We start from the raw sequence: 19,220 nt of genomic DNA, 5'->3' as shown, positions 1-19,220 counted from the left end.
GCCCCCTAGCCAGGCCCCACATGGCCCCTTCCCTTTCCCCCTTCTCCCATCTCAGCAGGCTCCAATCTACCCAACCAGCCATCAGAGGGAAGAGAAAATGCAAGAGAAGGAAATCTCCTGTTGCCTTCACTCCCCCCTACCCAAGCCCTCCTCTACTACAAAGACTGTTCCCTCAGAGAATGCTTGGGCCCACATCCAACCTCTGCCTCACCTGGAGGAATGTAACCACCCCAAAGGGTGTCTGTACAGGTTGCATTTGTGGGTCTTCTGTCAGCAACATGTGCTGAATTCTTGACTCACTGTTATCCAAAGGGCTATGCCAAGACACGTGGTCCCCGCTGCAGAAGGTGTTCTCTGTGGGAAGAGACATGAGGATGCTCAGTGTTGGAGTCCCTGCATCCATGCCTGGAACCCTGATACCAGAGGAGTCCAGACTGGGAACCTCCCCAGTCTACTAGGGGAAGCATTCACTCATATAGGAGAAAAGATTGTGGAGATTCCCCCAAACCTAATGTGTTCCTGCTTGCCAATTCTGCCAGCCTTTGGTAGAAAAGGACAAGCTGCTACTGTAGATGCTCACTTGGTGTAGTACATCCAAAGACTTACTTGGGATTGGGGAGCCATGATCAAGTCTGCCAGCAAAGAATACGATGCTTTAGTGTGGGGCCACCTGGCCAGAAATCCTCAAGGAGGCTGGAGGGCAGGGAAAGCACTTCACCACAGACAAGTACATCCCTGTTTCCAGTCCTTTTCTGTGCTGTGGAAAGTATTTCTAAAAGGAACCACCTACTGTGGAGGGCCTTTGAGACTGGCCACTGGTTTCCTACAGGTAGAGAGATAGAGGGATTTCTGAAGAACACTGGACGCTTCAAGGACATGGAGGTCTGGATTGTGCCTCACACACCTCTGCAGAGATGTATAGCTGGAAGGGTGGGTGTTTCCATGAAATTACAGACACTGTGCCCATACTGACCAAGAGAAACATGCAAACATGGCCAACTCATAGCCTCACCACTGCACTTCACATAGGCTCATCACTTCAAAAAAATTTTCTAGAATAGCATAACCACAAGGAAGAAAACATCCATGTGGTAGGAAGTCTCTCCCCACCCCTGACCCTTCTGCTAGGTACCATGTCCTTTTTTTTTTTTAATATTTTATTTATTTATTCATGAGAGACACAGAATGAGAGAGAGAGGCAGAGAAGCAGGCTCTATGCAGGGAGCCTGATGTGGGACTCGATCCGGGGACTCCAGGATCACGCCCTGGTCCAAAGGCAGGCACTAAACCATTGAGCCACCCAGGGATCCCTGGGTACCCTTTCCAAAGGTACTCTGTATTTAATAGCTTGTGTGCATCTACAGGTTCTCTCCACCTTTTTTTCCCCTAATATAAATGGTAGCATACTGTTTTGCACATTTTGTTTAATGATATATCTTGGGAGATCATTTAATATCAGCACATAAAGACCTACCTCATTCTGAGATTCCTGTGTGGCTCAGTGGTTGAGCATCTGCATTTGGCTCAGGTCATGATCCCAGGGTCCCGGAATCGAGTCCCGCATCAGGCTCCCTGTATGGAGCCTGCTTCTCCCTCTGCCTGTGTCTCTGCCTCTCTCTCTGTGTCTCTCATGGATAAATAAACAAAATCTCTTTTAAAAATCTACCTCATTCTTTTTTTTTTTTTAATTCATGAGAGATACACACAGAGGCAGAGACACAGGCAGAGGGAGAAGGAGGCTCCACACAGGGAGCCCGACATGGGACTCGATCCTAGGTCTCCAGGATCACGCCCTGGGTTGAAGGCAGCGCTAAACCGCTGAGCCACCCGGGCTGCCCTACCTCATTCTTTTTAAGATTTTATTTATTTGACAGAGCATAAGCAGGGGAGGGCAGGCAAAGGGAGAAGCAGGCTCCCTGCTGCCTCTGGTGGGGCTCAATCTCAGAACCCTGGGATCATGACCTGAGCTGAAGGTGGAGGCTTAACCAACTGAGTCATCCAAGTGCCCCCCTCATTCTTTTTTTTTTTTAAAGGTTTATTATTTATTTTAGAGAGAGAGAGAGAGAGAGAGAGAGAGAAGTGGGAGAGGGAGAGAAAATCTCACAGACTCCATGCTGAGCATGGAGCCCAATGCAGGACTCATGACCCTGAGATCATGACCTGAGCCAAAACCAAAAGTTGAATGCTTAACCGACTGTGCCACCCAGGCACTCTGCTACCTCATTCTTTAAGTGGCTGTATGGTAGTTCTTTATGGTCTATTACTTATGATCTTGGAATCTCAACAGCTGGGGACTCTACACTTTTTATCAATATTTAAGGCCAGGCAGAACATGAAAATACATACACAGGAATGCCTGGGTGGCTCAGCAGTTGAGCCTCTGCCTTCAGCTCAGGGCGTAATCCCAGGTCTGGACATCCAGTCCCACATTGGGCTTCCTGCATAAGCCTGCTTCTTCCTCTGTGTCTCTGCCTCTCTCTCTCTGTGAATCTCATGAATAAATTAATAAAATCTTAAAAAAAAAAAAAAAGACAGAAAACACACACCCAAAACACATACTCACCTAGCCTGAAGCCTCCCAGGAAGGCCTGAGAAAGCCTCTCACTTGTCTTGGTCTGAATATTAACTCCCTCCTATGTCAGGTGTGGTTACACTAACTACTTTTTCCATCTAAGAGACAGGCTCAGCTTTTTGGTCCTAACCTCAAAAGCATTCACTCACATGGGGTAATAAAGGTAGAGAAGGCACAGCTTCAGGCAGAGCCAACTAGAAACCTTTAAATTTCCCAATTCCTGCTATGCCCACTTTTCCCAGATTCCTTCTCTTTTTACAGAAATGTGTCTATAAGCAGCTTGCATGATCTACAAGTTAGAAACAAAGCACTAAGTAAAAAGATTCAATTAGTAATTCAAAAGCTTATCCTATAACAAGCTTACCCCAGATGGCTTCACTGGTAAATTCTACCAAACATTTAAAGAATTAATACCAATTCTTCACAAACTTCCAAAAAATAAGAAGTAACACTTGCCAATTCTTTCTATAAAACAAATATTACCCTGATACCAAAGCCAGACAAAGGCATTATAAAAAAAGAAAGCCATAGACCATTATCCCTTATTCATACAAACACAAAAATTCACACTAGGCAGTAGCAAACGGAATATAGCAAAATATAAAAAAGGGTTATACACAATGAGCAAGTGAGATTTATCCCAGAAATACAAGGTTGATGTAACATAAGAAAACCAATGTAATATATCAATAGAATGAAGATTAAAAAACGTCCCACATGATCATCTTAATAGACACAGAAAAAGCATTTGCAAAATCTAATACTCTTTAATGATAAAAACATTCAAACTAGGAAGAGACAGGAGCTTCCTCAGTCTATAATAGGGCATCTACAAAAAACCTACAGCTAACATCATACTTGATTGTAAAGATCTGAATTATTTTCCTCTCAGATCAGGTACATAACAGAGATGCCCACTCTTACCACTTCTATTTAGCATTGCATTAGGGGTTCTAAGCAGGGAAAGTAGGCAAGAAAAATAAACAAAAATCCAGGTAAGAGGGCAGCCCGGGTGGCTCAGTGGTTTGGCGCCGCCTTCCGCCCAGGGCATGATCCTGGAGACCCGGGATCGAGTCCCATGTCAGGCTCCCTGCATGGAGCCTGCTTCTCCCTCTGCTTCTGTCTCTACCTCTCTCTCAGTGTGTCTCTCATGAATAAATAAATAAAATCTTAAAAAAAAATCCAGGTAAGTTGGAAAGGAAATGAAACTATATTTGCAAATGACATGATCTTTTACATAGAAAATCCTAAGGAATCCACTAAACAACTATCAGGATAAAAAAAGTTCAGCAAGGTTACAGGGGACAACAGCAATGTACAAAAATCACTTGTATTTCTGTGCACTTGTGATGAACAATCTGAAAATGAAATTAAAAAGCTTCCACTTACAATAGAATAGAAATAATGCTCAGGAATAAATTTAACCAAAAAAAAAAAAAAAAAAAGTAAAACTTGTGCTGTTTCAAAACACTGTTGAAAGGAATTAGAGAAGACCTCCATTAATGGAAAAATATACAATATTCATGGACAGAAAGACAATATTGTTGACAGTAATAGATTTAATGCAATCTCTATTAAAATGCCAAATGCCTTTTTTGTAGAAATGTACATGATGGGCAGCCCCGGTGGCGCAGCAGTTTGGCGCCGCCTGCAGCCTGGGGTGTGATCCTGGAAACCTGGGATGGAGTCCCACATCGGGCTCCCTGCATGGAGCCTGCTTCTCCCTCTGCCTGTGTCTCTGCCTCTCTCTCTGTGTGTCTATGAATAAATAAATAAAATTAAAAAAGAAATGTACCTGATGATCCTAAAATTCATATGAAAATTCAAGGGGTCCTTGGGACACCTAGGTGGCTCAGGGGTTGCATACCAGTCTTCGGCTCAGGGCGTGATCCCAGAGTCCCAGAATCGAGTCCCACATTGGGCTTCCTGCATGGAACCTGCTTCTCCCTCTGCCTGTGTCTCTGCCTCTCTCTCTCTCTCTCTCTCTCTCTGTCTCTCATGAATAAATAAAGCCAAAGAAAAAAAGAAAAAGAAAATGCAAGGGATCCAGAAAAGGTTGAAACAAGCTTGAAAAAGACAAAAGTTGGAAGACTTAATCTTCCTGACTTCAAAACTTGTTACAAAGCTACAGTTACCAAGACAGTGCGGTAGTGGGGCTCCTGGCTGGCTCAGTCAGTGGAGCATGCAGATTCTTGATCTCAGGGTTGTGAGTTCAAGCTCCACACTGAGTAGAGAGATTGTTTAAAAATAAAGTTAAAAGGGGATCCCTGGGTGGCTCAGTGGTTTAGCGCCTGCCTTTGGCCCAGGGCGCGATCCTGAAGTCCCGGGATCAAGTCCCGCGTCAGGCGTGGAGCCTGCTTCTCCCTCCTTCTGTGTCTCTGCCTCTCTCTCTCTCTCTATGTCTATCATAAATAAATAAATCTTTAAAAAAAAAAAGTTAAAAAAATTTTTTTTAAAGATTTTATTTATTTACTCATGAGATACACACACACACACAGAGAGAGAGAGAGAGAGAGAGAGAGAGAGAAAGAGGCAGAGAGACAGGCCTAGGGAGAAGCAGGCTCCATGCAGGGAGCCCGACGTGGGACTCAATCCCAGGACTCCAGGATCATGCCCTGGGCCGAAGGCAGACGCTAAACTGCTGAGCCACCCAGGGATCCCCTAAATTTTTTTTTTAAAAGACAGTGTGGTACTGGCATAAGGAGAGGCATTTGATCAATGTAACAGAATTTAGAGTCCAGAAATAAACCCTCACATTTATGGCCAATTAATTTTCGACAAGAATGCCAAGACAATTCAATACAGGAAAGATAATTTTTTCAGCAAGTGGTACTGGAATAACTGGATATTCACATATGAAAGAATCAAGTCAGATCTCTTCCTTACACCACAAACAAAAATTAATCAATTAACTAATTTTAAAAAAGATTTTATTTATTTATTCATGAGAAATACAGAAAGAGAGAGACAGAGACACAGGCAGAGGGAGAAACAGGCTCCATGCAGGGAGCCCGATGCAGGACTCAATCCCAGACCCAGGGATCACACCCTGAGCCAAAGGCAGGTGCCCAACCGCCAATCCACCCAGGTGTCCCAAAAATTAATTTAAAATAGATCATAGCCCTAACTGTAATAGCTGAAACTGTAAAACTTTTAGAAGAAACATAGTAATAAACCTTCTGACCTTAAATCAGGCAATGGTTTCTTACATAGACACCAAGTACACCATCAACAAAGGATAAATTGGACTTCATTAAGATAAAAATCTTTTATGTTGCAAACAGTACCACTGAGAAAATAAAAAGAAATGCAAACCCAAACCATAATGAAATACCACTTCATAACCATCAGGATGGTTATCATAAAACAAAACAAAATAAAACACTAGTGCCGGTGAGGCTGTGGAAAAACTTTCAAGTTGGGTGCACTGTTCCTGGGAGTGTAGGATGGTACAGCCACTGTGGAAAACAGAGTGACAGTGCCTCCAAAGGTTAAACACAGACTTGTCATAAGATCCAGCAATTCTACGCCTGGGTACACACCTGAAAGAATTAAAGAGACTCAAACACATACTTATACACCCATGTTCACAGCAGAATTATTCACAACAGCCAGAAAAGAGAAGCAAGCCAAGGGTCCATCAACGGATGAATGGATTAACAAAACGTGGTATATATTTTTCAGCCTTAAAAAAGGACATTCTAGGGCAGCCCCTGTGGCCCAGTGGTTTAGTGCCGCCTTGGGCCTGAGGTGTGATCCTGGGGACCCGGGGTCGAGTCCCACATTGGGCTCCCTGCGTGGAGCCTGCTTCTCCCTCTGCCTGTGTCTCTGCCTCTCTCTCTCTCTCTCTGTGTCTGCCATGAATAAATAAATAAAATCTTTTTTTAAAAAAAGGACATTCTAATACATGCTACAAGATGGATAAACATTGAAGACATTATGTTAAGTAAGCTAATCTGCCCAAAACGGACTTCACTCATATGAGGTACCAGAGTAGTCAAATTATTATAGAGACAGAATGTAGAAGGGTGGTTGCCAGAGGCTGGGGGAGGAGGGAAGTGGAAAGTTAGCACTTAATGGGTATAGAGTTTCAGTTGAGAAAGATAAAGTTCTGGAGATGGATGGTGGCAACAGTTGTACAACAATGTAAAATGTATTTAATGCCACGTAATATACATATAAAAATGGTTAAAGGGATCCCTGGGTGGCGCAGCGGTTTGGCGCCTGCCTTTGGCCCAGGGCGCGATCCTGGAGACCCGGGATCGAATCCCACATCAGGCTCCCGGCGCATGGAGCCTGCTTCTCCCTCTGCCTGTGTCTCTGCCTCTCTCTCTTTCTCTCTGTATGACTATCACAAATAAATAAAAAAAAATTTAAAAAATAAAAAATAAAAAAATAAAAATGGTTAAAGTAGTAAATTTTGTGTTATGTATATTTAACCACAATTGTTTTTAAAAGAAAGTGAAAAAATAATAAAAAAATAAAAATAAAGTAAAAAGGTAACCTACAGAATGTGAGAAAATATTTACTAGTCGTACATCTGATAGGTACCCAGAATATATAAAGACTTGCAACTCAATAATAAAAAGACAAATAACTTTAAAATGGGGATCTAAATAGAGCTTTCTCAAAAAAAGATATAAAAATAGCCAATAAGCACATGAAAAGATGCTCAGCATGATTAGCCATTAGGGAAATGCATATCAAAACCACAGTGAGATACTATCACTTCACATCCACTAGGGTGGCTAGAATTACAATGACAATAACAAATGTCGGTAAGGATAGAAACTGGAATCCTCATACACTGCTGATGGGAATATTATTAAATAAGGGAGCTGGGGGGGATCCCTGGGTGGCTCAGTGGTTTAGTGCCTGCCTTTGGCCCAGGGTGTGATCCTGGAGTCCAGGGATCAAGTCCCATATAGGGCCGTCTGCATGGAGCCTGCTTCTCTCTCTGCCTGTCTCTGCCTCTCTCTTTCAGTGTCTCTCATGAATAAATAAACAAAATCTTTATAAATAAATAAATAAATAAATAAATAAATAAATAAATAAATAAATAAGGGAGCTGGGATGCCTGAGTGGCTCAGCGGTAGAGTGTCTGCCTTCAGCTCAGGTCATCATCCTGGGGTGCCAGGATAGAGTCCCACATCAGGCTCCTCGCAGGGAGCCTGCTTCTTCCTCTGCCTATGTCTCTGTCTCTCTCTTTCTCTGTGTCTCTCGTGAATAAATAAATAAAATCTTTTTTTTAAAAAAGCTAAGTTTGTCTAGATTTTTATTTTTACTTTTTAAAAAGGTTTTATTTAAAGGCAGACGTTCAACCACTGAGCCACCCGGGTGCCCCTTGTCTAGGTTTTTAAAAGTGAGTCAATCTTAGGAGGAAAATACAGGTAGGTTATGTGATAGGCAGTACACAGAAGTGTTATGGATGACTCAAAAGTTTGGTAAATGTGGCACTGTGCCCCATCACTGACTTGTCCCATGACCTTGGGCAATGTCTCTCAAGGATCTTTTCCTCATTTGTAGAAAATGGAAGTATTGGTCATTCAGGTCATGTAGACCTATAACATGCCAATGTGAGGGCATTGTAAGTCAGGTTTCTCTCAGGCTGCTGCTTACCCTGAGAAAGTAGTAATCAAGAATCCAGGACCTTGGCCTTGTTTTGCCCACTTTGCCTTTCCCCCAGGATTCCTCCCTTTCACCTAGTATATTTTTTCTTTTTTAAATGACTAATGAGATGTAATTCACATACTGTGAAATTCAGTTGTGAAACCACCACCACAATGAACCCCAGAACATTTTCATCACCCCCAAAAAGCAATGCCTACAAGCCACTCCCCGTTTCCCCCTAACCATTCTAGCCATAGGCAACCTCTAATTTCTTTCTCCATAGATTTGCCTCTTCTGGACATTCCATACAAGTGGACTCATATATGTCCTTTTGTGACTGGCTTCTTTCAGTTAGTATAATGTTTTTAAGGTTCATGTTGTAGCATGTATCAATACTTCGTTTTTATTGCCAAATAATATTGCATTGTGTGCATAGAGCACGTTTTATTTATCTATTCGTTAATGAAGTTAAGAACCCGCCAGAGCCTGTAGCTCACAGCACAAGCCAGTAGGTGGCACCATCGCTCCTGGTTTAAGGAAGCGTTGCTTCAGTTCTCTTCCCCCCCACTCCACACCTAGCTGCCTGGTCTGTAAAAACGTACCCCAAACCTGGCAAGAAGATAAGCTGGAAATAGGGAAAAGGCTGAAACGGTTTGGAGCCATGACCTTTGATTAGTCAGAACTGACCTTGGCTTAAAAAATAAACGTTGTACAGGGCAGCCTTGGTGGCTCAGCCATTTGGCACCGCCTTCAGCGTGATCCTGGAGACCCGGGATCTAGTCCCACTTCAGGCTCCCTGCATGGAGCTGCTTCTCCCTCTGCCTGTGTTTCTCCTTCTTTGTGTCTCTCATGAATAAATAAATAAAATCTTAAAAAAATAAACGTTGTACAAACCAAAACTGTTTAAATGAAATAAGAATGACAAAGGAAAAAAAAAAAACCTTCATACAGACTTAATTTAGAAAAGGGCTTAATTTAGGCAGCTGGAAGGGGAGACCCTAAGGCAGAAAAGGGAGACAGGCTCAGCTGCTGCTCTGGGACCAACACGTGTGAATCAGGAGTGAATCCGAAGGAGGGAAGAGGGAGGAGAACTCATAACTACCCACAGAAAGGTTTGGGGGCACACCATGCTAACAACCTTCCTGACTGGGACTCGGTCTTTCTTCCTCAGCCCTGCCTGGTGGGGGGACGAGACTTATTAGCTCTGCCGTGGCCAAGAAACGGTCTTTCTTAACAATGAAAGAACCTTGGTCACAGTTTTCAAGCCTGGGACAAAGCCACAATGGGCTCATTCTTGAGTCCAGTCTGGTCTTTATGCCCTCGGTGCTTGGCCCCATTCTGTGTGGAGCCACCGCGAGTCTCAGCACTCAGGCCTCAGCGCCCACCCCAGGAAGTTCTCAGCCCCTTCAGAGGGGTTTTCAAATGCTAATAACGTCTCAGTCAGAGGCCAGCTGTTCAGGCCAGTGGTTAGAGGGGCACGTTACCTCCCTCTTCCTCTCTTTGGCTCCCAGAAGTGTCCTAACCAAGACATTAGGATGCAAATCCCTGGGACCTCCACCCAAACCACACAGCAGAGGGGCCTCCTGGAGTCTGAAGGCAGGCCATTCCAGGTGAAGCCTGGATGCTCACTTGCCATTCCCTTCCCCTCCTCTGAGCTCTGCCACCAAGAAACCTCCCTCAGCTGCTACCTATTTGGCAAAGTCACCAGAGAATACCACGCCAAAAAACTGCTAGGTATAGGTCTGCCCCTTGCTTCACTGAGAGAAAGGCTTTCACCACTCTATGTCTGTCTCCTTCCACATTAACAACTGCCTGGCAAGAACTCTTAAAGTTGAGAATGCTGTATGGGAGTGCAGGGTTTTGTTTTAAGATGTTTATTTTTAAGTAATCTCTACACCCAATGTGGTGTGCAAACTCACAACACTGACATCAGGAATCACGCTCTACCGAATGAGCCAGCCAGGCACTCAGGGAGTGCAGCGTCTACTCAGCCCCTCAGATTGGCCCTGACCCTACCCCCACTTCTCAAACATCCATGCTTTAGTCTTGGTCGTTTGAAGTTAGATTGTGCCGGATATAAGAAGTTACCAAAATCTAGGGAAATGGGTTGCAGAAGAAAACAGCCATTGTTTGTAAAATAATTAGTGCTGCCTTTGAAACACTGAGGAACAAATACATTCTTCAAGAATTCTTAATTCAACCCAACTCCGGAAAATGACTGTCAGTCTACCATTCTGTGTGAAAATACAGTCCCAGTAATGTTTTTGCATAATAGTTCGGAAAGCAATGCTCCACCCTCCACACCCTATCCCACAATTAATATACTTGGTCTGAGGGGAACAGGTTAATGTTTTCCAGAGCCAAAAAGAGTGGGTTTCTCATGGCTGAAGCTCGGACCCCCGAAGGCAAAGGCACTTTTGAGTGAGGCTCTGAGAGGAAGAAGGGAGGAAACACAGCTGAATTGTACCAGGTATCAAATGAGTGGCTGGTCTACAAGAGGTATTTTAGAGAGATTTGGAAAATGGGAGATGGCACAAAACAGGCTGGCAGACTGGAGTCTGTCAACTTAGAGGTCAAACTTTTTTCTTTTTAAGATTTATTTCTTTCAGAAGGAGGGAGGGAAGGAGAGAGAGAGAGAGAGAGAGAGAGAAAGATAGCACGCCAGCACAGGAAGGGGAGGGAGAGATAGAATTCCAAGCAGACTCCACGCTGAGTACAGTGCCCAACGTGGGGCTCAATCCACCAAGAGTCCGGATGCTTAACTGACTGAGCCACCCAGTGCCCCTCAAGGTTAAGCTTTTGAACAATGGGGTAGCCATCAGTTTTTCAAGAAAAGTCTCCAGTTTTCTTGCCTTCTTGTTGCTCACAAATCACACCAGTGATCACACCTGGTTTGACAACGTGTACTTAAATGTCCTATATGAGGACATGGAGCTGGTTACTAGGAGGGCTTAGCAGTTCTTCCCTAAAATGCCAGATGGGCTAGACACACCCCCAACAACACAGGCTGCTGATAGGGAAGGGTCAGGTAGCCTGTCCTCCTGTCTCTAGAGAGTCCCAGCAGGAAACCAAAACACATGGGGAGCATCTGATGACTGCCCGATTCTGAGAAGGCCCAAGATGCTACTGCAGCCATTGTAGTCTGTGGTCTGCACAGCAGAGCTGGGTCCACAGGGTTCCTCTGAGATTCAAAGACAGCCCCTTAAAGTCAGCTGAAGGCTCACAAACTGAAATATCCTTATGAGGGCTGAAACCCAAGTCTGCACAGCCTCAGGCAGCCTCATGATGCCCCAGTGAGAGGAGATAACCTGGAGGTTTTACTGAATGAATCAGCTCTGGTTGGGGCAGTGGAAGAGTAAAGTTCAAAGTCAGTTCTGCTGGCCTATTCCCAGCTCAGATGCTCCTAACTGGGGCCACTGAGTTGGCCCACTGCCCCCAGTGGATCTTGCATGTAATCCTATCCTAATTTCTAAAGCCCAGGTGCTTTCTCCTTGCTCTAAGCCACGCTGGGGGGAGGGGAGAGGATGTGTGTATTTAGTCTCTGTTTCTTCAGCCTACAAAATTTCAGGAGGTCATAGGGTGTAGGACAGCCTAATGCCACTGCCACAGACTACATTTCTGATACACCCATGAGATGCTATGCTCATTATGGGGAGAGTATGAGCCCAGGCACCGCACAGAAGATGCTGTCCTAACACCTTCCAGGCCTCCACTACTTTAGGTACCTGACAGTACCTACCAAAGGATGAGTGGCACAGACCCTCTTCTTGCTCGGAATGATCAGCAACTCTCCTTCCTCCAACAATCCAAGCAAAGCTGTGAGCGAGCACTTCCCTGCCTGCTAGCTCCTACTCTCCATCTCCAAGTCAAGGATAAGAATTTAGCTCAGAGCCTCGCAGCAGTGGTGAGGCAAGGCCTATCTCAGGAATTCTGGATAGCAGTTAAGGACAGTGATGCATACACCATCACATAGGAGCCAAAAAAGAAAAGTATGTCCTGAGTAATTCCCCTCTAACACTCGAACAATACAAGGAGAGGATAAGGATGGGATACTCTAGAGCTTAGAGGCTTCAACTGGTACAAAGCAACTGAATTCGGCACCCCCGCCTTTCTCCACACACATGCACAGCAGAAAGGATGCTTGCAGAAAAGGAGGTCTCAGGAGCATGACTATACAATCTCTGCATTGTGGGGTTTCAAATCAAACTCCTCCAAAGAAAGGCCATTTTCTTTGGAGAAAGGAAAAACAGGAAAAAGTATATACTGTAGGGGGAGGGAAAGAAACAGATTCACTGGACATGTGTTAACAAGCTTTGAGGCTAGGAGAGGCTAGCAGGCAGACTCTTCATCGCTGGATAGTGTGGATGGTGGACGGCTGTCAGGTTTTTCCAACCTGGTCAAGTGGTGAAAGCGAAAATGAACTGTACTCCCCCACACACCACACATACCTTTTTAAAATTCTGAGTGCAGTTTCATAACCTGAAAAGTTAATTTGAGTGTTTATGGTTAGAGAGCTTCCCTTAACTAGTTCTGTCTGATATTAATTTGGCTAAATGTGGTTGCAAGACAGAGGGAAATGAATGGGCTGTATTGCTTAATTAAATAAGGAAGAGCAAGGGGACATGTTTGTTCTTATAAAACGGCAAGGAATCATAAAGGATATTCCTTCTAGGTTTTGCCCAGAATCAAAGGAATCACCAAGGATTAGAAAGCCAGCCAAAAGAGGCTCAAAATTGTTTCCCTATGTATTTTCTCAAAAAGCTCTGGCTCCCCAGCTCTCTCCCTCTCCCTCAAAGCCACAATCATAAAGACAAATAGTAAGGAAAATCCCATTTATAAGCAGAGAAGCTCAGCAACCTGGAATAATGGTTACAGCAGGGGAGGTAGGAGGCTGGAGGGCTGCTGGGGCCACTGGCAGCTCTTATCCAAAAGTGAGTCTCTGGGGGCTGCAGACCTTTCAAGAATGGCTCACTACCTGCCAATAGTGTGGTTTCCCCAGAGGCAGAGTGCGGATCCCTGACACTCACCTTGCGTCTGCACACACTGGGCCATGGCAGGACTCATTCTTCCCACAGGAGGGTGAATGCCTCGGTGCAGAAAGAGCTCAGTAGAGTTTACCTGGCGTGGCGTGTGGCTGTCACTAGTCAAGTCCTATCCACTCACCCTCTATGTGCCATGCTCTCCTACAAGGAATACAGATCCTTACTCTCCATTTCCAGAGAGCCTTGAGTCCTAAGCAGGCAGATGCTTTCACTTTTCTTTTAAAGTAGCTCCATCTGTTTAGACACCTGTCGGCATTGGAAGGAAACGTCTTTTGCCCAGAGGCTTGTAACTTTGCAAAACCCATTTCTGCTCTTCTCACTCTCCTGAGCCTACACACAAGTCCCGCCACCTGCATGCAGGCCCTTTGTTCTTAAAGCCAAAATAACTATAGAAGGTTTTAAATTTGCAGTTCCTATATACATTTCAATCCCCAAACAGTACCAGAAGATGCTTTGAAGCTTTAAAAATCAAGCACATGCGTCTAATCTTTCCATCTTTTTCCTGAAGAGATTAGGTAAGTCTACAATGAAAATCCATTTAGCTGCCAAGCATCCGTAAAGTGGCACAGTCACTTTGGATGGCCACAAAGCAGAATCTACTAATATAAAAGGACTTTCTCTTTGACCTAATCATTCCACCTCATGGTACGTATCTGCCCTAGAGCAAAACATGTTCACAAGGAGGAATGAAAAAGAATGCTCACAACATCTGTGCACTGTTTGTGATAGTGAAAAAAATGGAAACAATCTAAATGTGCATCAAGAGAATGGTTAAAATATGGTTTATGCATACTCTGAAATCATAGGCAGCAGTAAAAAGGAATTAGATAAATCTTTATATTTTGACATGGAAAGATCTCCAAGATGCACGGTTTTTTAAAAAAGATTTTTTATTTGTTCATTCATGAGAGATACACAGAGAGAGGCAGAGACACAGGCAGAGGGAGAAGCAGGTTCCCTGCAGGGAGCCCAATGTGGGACTTGAACCCGGAACCCCAGGATCACGCTCAACCGCTGAGCCACCCAGGCATCCCCAAGATGCACAGTTATTTAAAAAGTCTAATTCTGAAGGAAAGTACAGTTTCACTTACATTAAAGAAGGAAAAAATATGAGGTGCCTGGCTGGCTCAGTTGCTAGAGCATGGGACCTCTGATCTTAGGGTTGTGAGTTCAAGCCCTGCATTGGAGGTAGAGTTTACTTTAAAAAAAAAAAAAAAAAAAGGAGGAAAAAATATATACATAAACCCAAACCACTTCTATAGGTACCCAGGAGAAGGTGAATGCATAGAAAAAGTCTGGTTGGGTAAAAGAAGGCACACCAAACAGATAAAGTGGTTTGGGGAGGGGCCCAAGATTGGGTCAGGTAGTGAGGGAGGATTTTAACTTTATTCATAGAGTCTGAATCATTAACTTCCAAATGGATTTATATATTATTTGTATGCTTAAAAAAATAAAATGGGAAAGAAGTACTCCTCCTTCATCCCTCTGACATGCAGTGGGTATTCCTTTGGCAACTCCAGTGGCCATCACACTGGCTATTGTGCCACCAACTCTGAGGGCAGCAGTACAGACTTGGATGGTCCAGGAATCTAGGAGACCATCCTTGGCTTGTATCTAAGAAGTTACCAGTGGCACTTTCACCAGCTAAGCATTTAAGTTCTTGAACAAATACCCCACCTTCTCCTAAATTAATCAGACTAATGATATTGGTACTCTTGCCACAGATTTCAAAATTTTATTTATTTTTTTCCCTCTCTCAGTGGTTATAGTCAGTTACATAAAAACAATCCCCTTTCTCTCCCTTGCTGTTTTTGTTCTTAGTCCTATTTCTGTACACTGTACATTGTTTCCTATTAGCACTTTCAGCATTCTTACCGCTGTGCAGCTCAGGGTTAACACAGCACTGAAGCAGCTAACATCTAAGATCAAAATGGTAGACACATTTACAGACTAACAACCAGACAGGGCTGGGTGAAGATGGGGTGGACAGAGCTGAAGCACTTTTGCTTTGGATCAAAGCTCCATCTCTATCTACAAACATTCCTGAGTCAAAGAACTTTAGTGTAGCCTTCATTTTGCCTAGATTCCAAAGAGGAAAGGCATTTTGCCCCCTTTGCAGAAGTCTAGAAATCTGGAGGGACACAATAGTCCAGGATAAACTTTTTTGCTTTGTTATTTGGTGTTTGCTTTTGGGAGTGGAGAGTTGTATTCTTAGCATTTACAGGCTACAGAGGAACAGACAAAATAAGCATCTTTGTTTTTCCTTCAGGAAAGAGGATGATGAAGACAGAATGTAGCTCTGGCACCCTCAAAAGAAGAATCTGGTTCTGCCCTGGTCCTATGTACATAAAGCATTTGGTTTCCAATTTACAAAGAGAGAAACCTTCTGGGGCCAGGTAAGAAGTTAAGTAGATCAAAATTGTTTTTTTTTAAAAGACTTTATTTATTTATTCATGAGAGACACACACAGAGAGAGGCAGAGACACATGCAAAGGGAGAAGCAGGCTCCCCACAAGGAGCCCGATGGCAGGACTCGATCCCGAGCCCTGGGATTACACCCTGAGCCAAAGGCAGACGCTCAGTCGCTAAGCCACCCAGGCATCCCTAAAACAGAAATTCTTAACTCGAGTGCTACACTTACTACAGAAGAAAAGTCTATCCCCATGCAGACTGCAAGTTCAAGTGTAACCAAGTGTGAAACTATTTGAGTGCTGGTCTGTTATAGAGATCGAGGTTTTGCCCTAACACTCTCAGGAAGAAGCTATTCCTAAGTGAGTCACTAAATTCAGTCTGTGGCAGAGAAAACTGGATGAACCAATCAAACCAAAACAATAAACCTCAACCCTTCTTCCTATCCACCAACCATACTGAAACAGTAGGAGGAGAAAGCAAAGAACATGGTAGGAGGTGACCTGAGTACTAGAGAAGATGGTCTCTAAGGAATTCTTTCTCACTAATCCACTAGGGCTTGGCCAACCCACCATATAGCTTTGAACTTCAAATGTTTCCAAAGCACATTAAAAACACCCCTCCTCTACTTCTGGTCTGAAACTTAGGCTTTAGTTTCAACTAATAACTCATGAAGGTGATTTTTCAACCAAAATAGAGAAAATAATACAATGAACTCCTATATATCCATTACTTGGCCTCAATAATTATCAACTCACGGTCTATCCCAAATCATATATATAACCCTACCCCTCAAATTCCCACACTATCCCCACAGGATTATTTTGCAGCAAATTTTAGACATCATATCATTTCATCCATAAGTATGTTAGTACAGATCTCATGTAAGGACTCTTTTTAAAAACATAATTACAATTATAAGCATCACACCTAAAAATTTGGCAGTAGGTTTTTAGTATTATCAAATATTATTAAATGTTATTGTCTAAATTGTCTTGCTTTTCTTATAAAAGATTGTGATTGATTTATAGAGAGTAAGCATGCGTCAGGGGGGCAGGGGTAGAGGGAGAGAGAGAGAATCTCAAGCAGATTCCCTGCTGAGCGCAGAGCTGGACCTGGGGCTTGATCTCACCACCCAAGCAGAAATCAAGAGTCAGATGCTGGGATGCCTAGGTGGCTCAGTGACTGAGCATCTTCCTTTGGCTCAGGTTGTGATCCTGGGATCGAGTCCCACATGGGGCTCCCTACAGGGAGCCTGCTTCTCCCTCTCTCTGTGTCTCTCTTGAATATAAATAAATAAAATCTTAAAAAAAAAGTCGGATGCTTAACCATCAGACTCATTCAAGCATCCCCCAAATTGACTTTCTACAAATGTCTTCCAAGGTTGGTTTTTTCAAATTACTATCCACTAAGAGTCATACAATGTATTTGGCTGTTTTTTTTTTTAATTTTATTTATTTATTTATTTATTTATTTATTTATTTATTTATTTATTTATTTATGATAGTCACAGAGAGAGAGAGAGAGAGGCAGAGACACAGGCGGAGGGAGAAGCAGGCTCCATGCACCGGGAGCCCGATGTGGGATTCAATCCCGGGTCTCCAGGATCGCGCCCTGGGCCAAAGGCAGGCGCCAAACTGCTGTGCCACCCAGGGATCCCTTTTTTTTTTTTTTTTAAATTAATGAGAGACACACACAGAGAGAAAAAGAGAGAGAGAGAGAGAGAGAGAGAAAGGCAGAGGGAGAAGCAGGCTCCATGCAGGGAGCCTGATGTGGGACTCAATCCTGGGACTCCAGGATCACGCCCTGGGCCGAAGGCAAGTGCTAAACCACTGAGCCACCCAGGGATCCCCTGGCTAGTTTATTTTTAAAGGCTTTTTAATCTGAGTTTCTCCCTCTTCCTCTTTTTTGTTTTTTCTTATTGAAGGAACCAGATTGTCTTTCCAGTAGAATTCCCCAAAGTCTGAATTTTGCTGATTGTATCCCTGCCATGTCCCTTTGTCTTTTGGTGTTTCCTGTAAATACCAAAGGTGAGAGCTAGAAATTGTAAGCTCATAGTGGGTCACACCATGGTGACAACTGCTAAATTCAATATTTCATTAGGAGGCTCCAAAAACTACTCTATCATTCTGTATAATTTTTTAGCTGGAAATCTTTAATTTACAGGGAAGGCAGATTAAATGTATGGTTCTTTTACTTTACTCACTAGTTTTCAAGAATACAAGGTGTCAAATCTTCTAAAGATGATCAGTGCAGTTTTTTGTTGTTTGCCTTTTTATCTATGAACACACGGATTTTAATTTATTTGATGTGTATCAATCCATTACAGTTGTTATTGTTCTTAATACTTATATTATCCCATCTTTAGGTGGTAGAGATCTCTAAAATAGAGACTCTGCTGCATCTGTTGATATGACCCTCACAATCTTTGGTAGCTTCCTGTTTTCTGGTATAAAAAGATGTCATAGGCTTAGGGTGCCTGGGTGGTTCAGCTGTTGGGATCGAGCTCCACATGTGGCTCCTTGCTGAGTGGGGGGAGTCTGCTTCTCTTTCTCTCTACCTCTGATCCTCCCCCCACTTATACTCTCTCTCAAATAAATAAAATCTTTAAAAAAAGATTTTTTTCAGTAAACAAAGATAAAAATATTGTGTGTTTTAAAAAAGATTTTATTTGAGAAAGAGAGAGCATAAACAGGGGAGCAGGGAGCCCAAAGCAGGGCTCAATCCCAGAACCCCAAGATCATGACCTGAGCTGAAGGCAGACGCTTAGCCAACTGAGCCACCCAGGTGCCCCCAAAATACTGTTTTTATTTTTATTTATTTTTAGTTATTTTTAAATTTTTATTTATTTATGATAGTCACACACACACACACACACACACACACACACACACAGAGGCAGAGACATAGGCAGAGGGAGAAGCAGGCTCCATGCACCGGGAGCCCGACGTGGGATTTGATCCCGGGTCTCCAGGATCACACCCTAGGCCAAAGGCAGCTGTCAAACTGCTGAGCCACCCAGGGATCCCCAAAATACTGTTTTTAAAAGAAAAAATAATCTCAAGTTCATCCTGATATTTCCAGTTAAAATTTAAGAATACAGGGGCACCTGAGTGGCTCAGTCATTTGAGTGTTTGACTCTTGATTTTGGCTCAGGTCATGAGCTCAGGGTCATGAGATCAAGCCCTGCACTGGCTCCACTCACAGTGTGTAGCCTGTGTAAGATTCTCTCCCTCTGCCCCTCTAGTAAATAAGTAAATCTTTCAAAAATTTTAAGAATATGGAATTTTTGATTTTATATGTTTCTTTTTCTCTTACTGAAAATCTTGGTTTCTAAATAATGATTTGCCTTATACTATTATTTACATACACTAATTTCATAATAATACCAATATTATTAACAATGTGATCACTGAAAATAGGGGGATTGTCTTTGTGATATATCTATCAGAAATATACAGTCACATTACTGTGTTTTAAAATCTATGCACATTGTTATGATATCAATTAGATATGCTGTGAATATCATTTATTTCCTTTTGCTTTTAATTTTTAGGAAATATTGGCAAGCCAATTTTATTTTTTTT

The 19,220-nt window shown here is 43.1% G+C and overlaps 1 protein-coding gene across 2 annotated transcripts in view; it reads right to left on the bottom strand.

The window, feature by feature from the left end:
* Positions 1-19,220, bottom strand: part of SUFU (SUFU negative regulator of hedgehog signaling) — a 120,740-nt gene that overhangs the window by 37,558 nt on the left and 63,962 nt on the right. For both annotated transcript variants that reach the window (XM_025992884.2, XM_025992890.2), the window contains exon 4: positions 212-354. In XM_025992884.2, coding sequence (XP_025848669.1) covers positions 212-354 — 143 coding nt within the window. The remainder of the gene's footprint in view (positions 1-211; positions 355-19,220) is intronic.

Source organism: Vulpes vulpes, chromosome 15 (assembly GCF_048418805.1).
Source record: "Vulpes vulpes isolate BD-2025 chromosome 15, VulVul3, whole genome shotgun sequence".
Taxonomy (NCBI): domain Eukaryota; kingdom Metazoa; phylum Chordata; class Mammalia; order Carnivora; family Canidae; genus Vulpes; species Vulpes vulpes.
The sequence above is the reverse complement of the archived record's forward strand: the minus strand, read 5'-3'. Positions and strand labels throughout refer to the sequence as shown.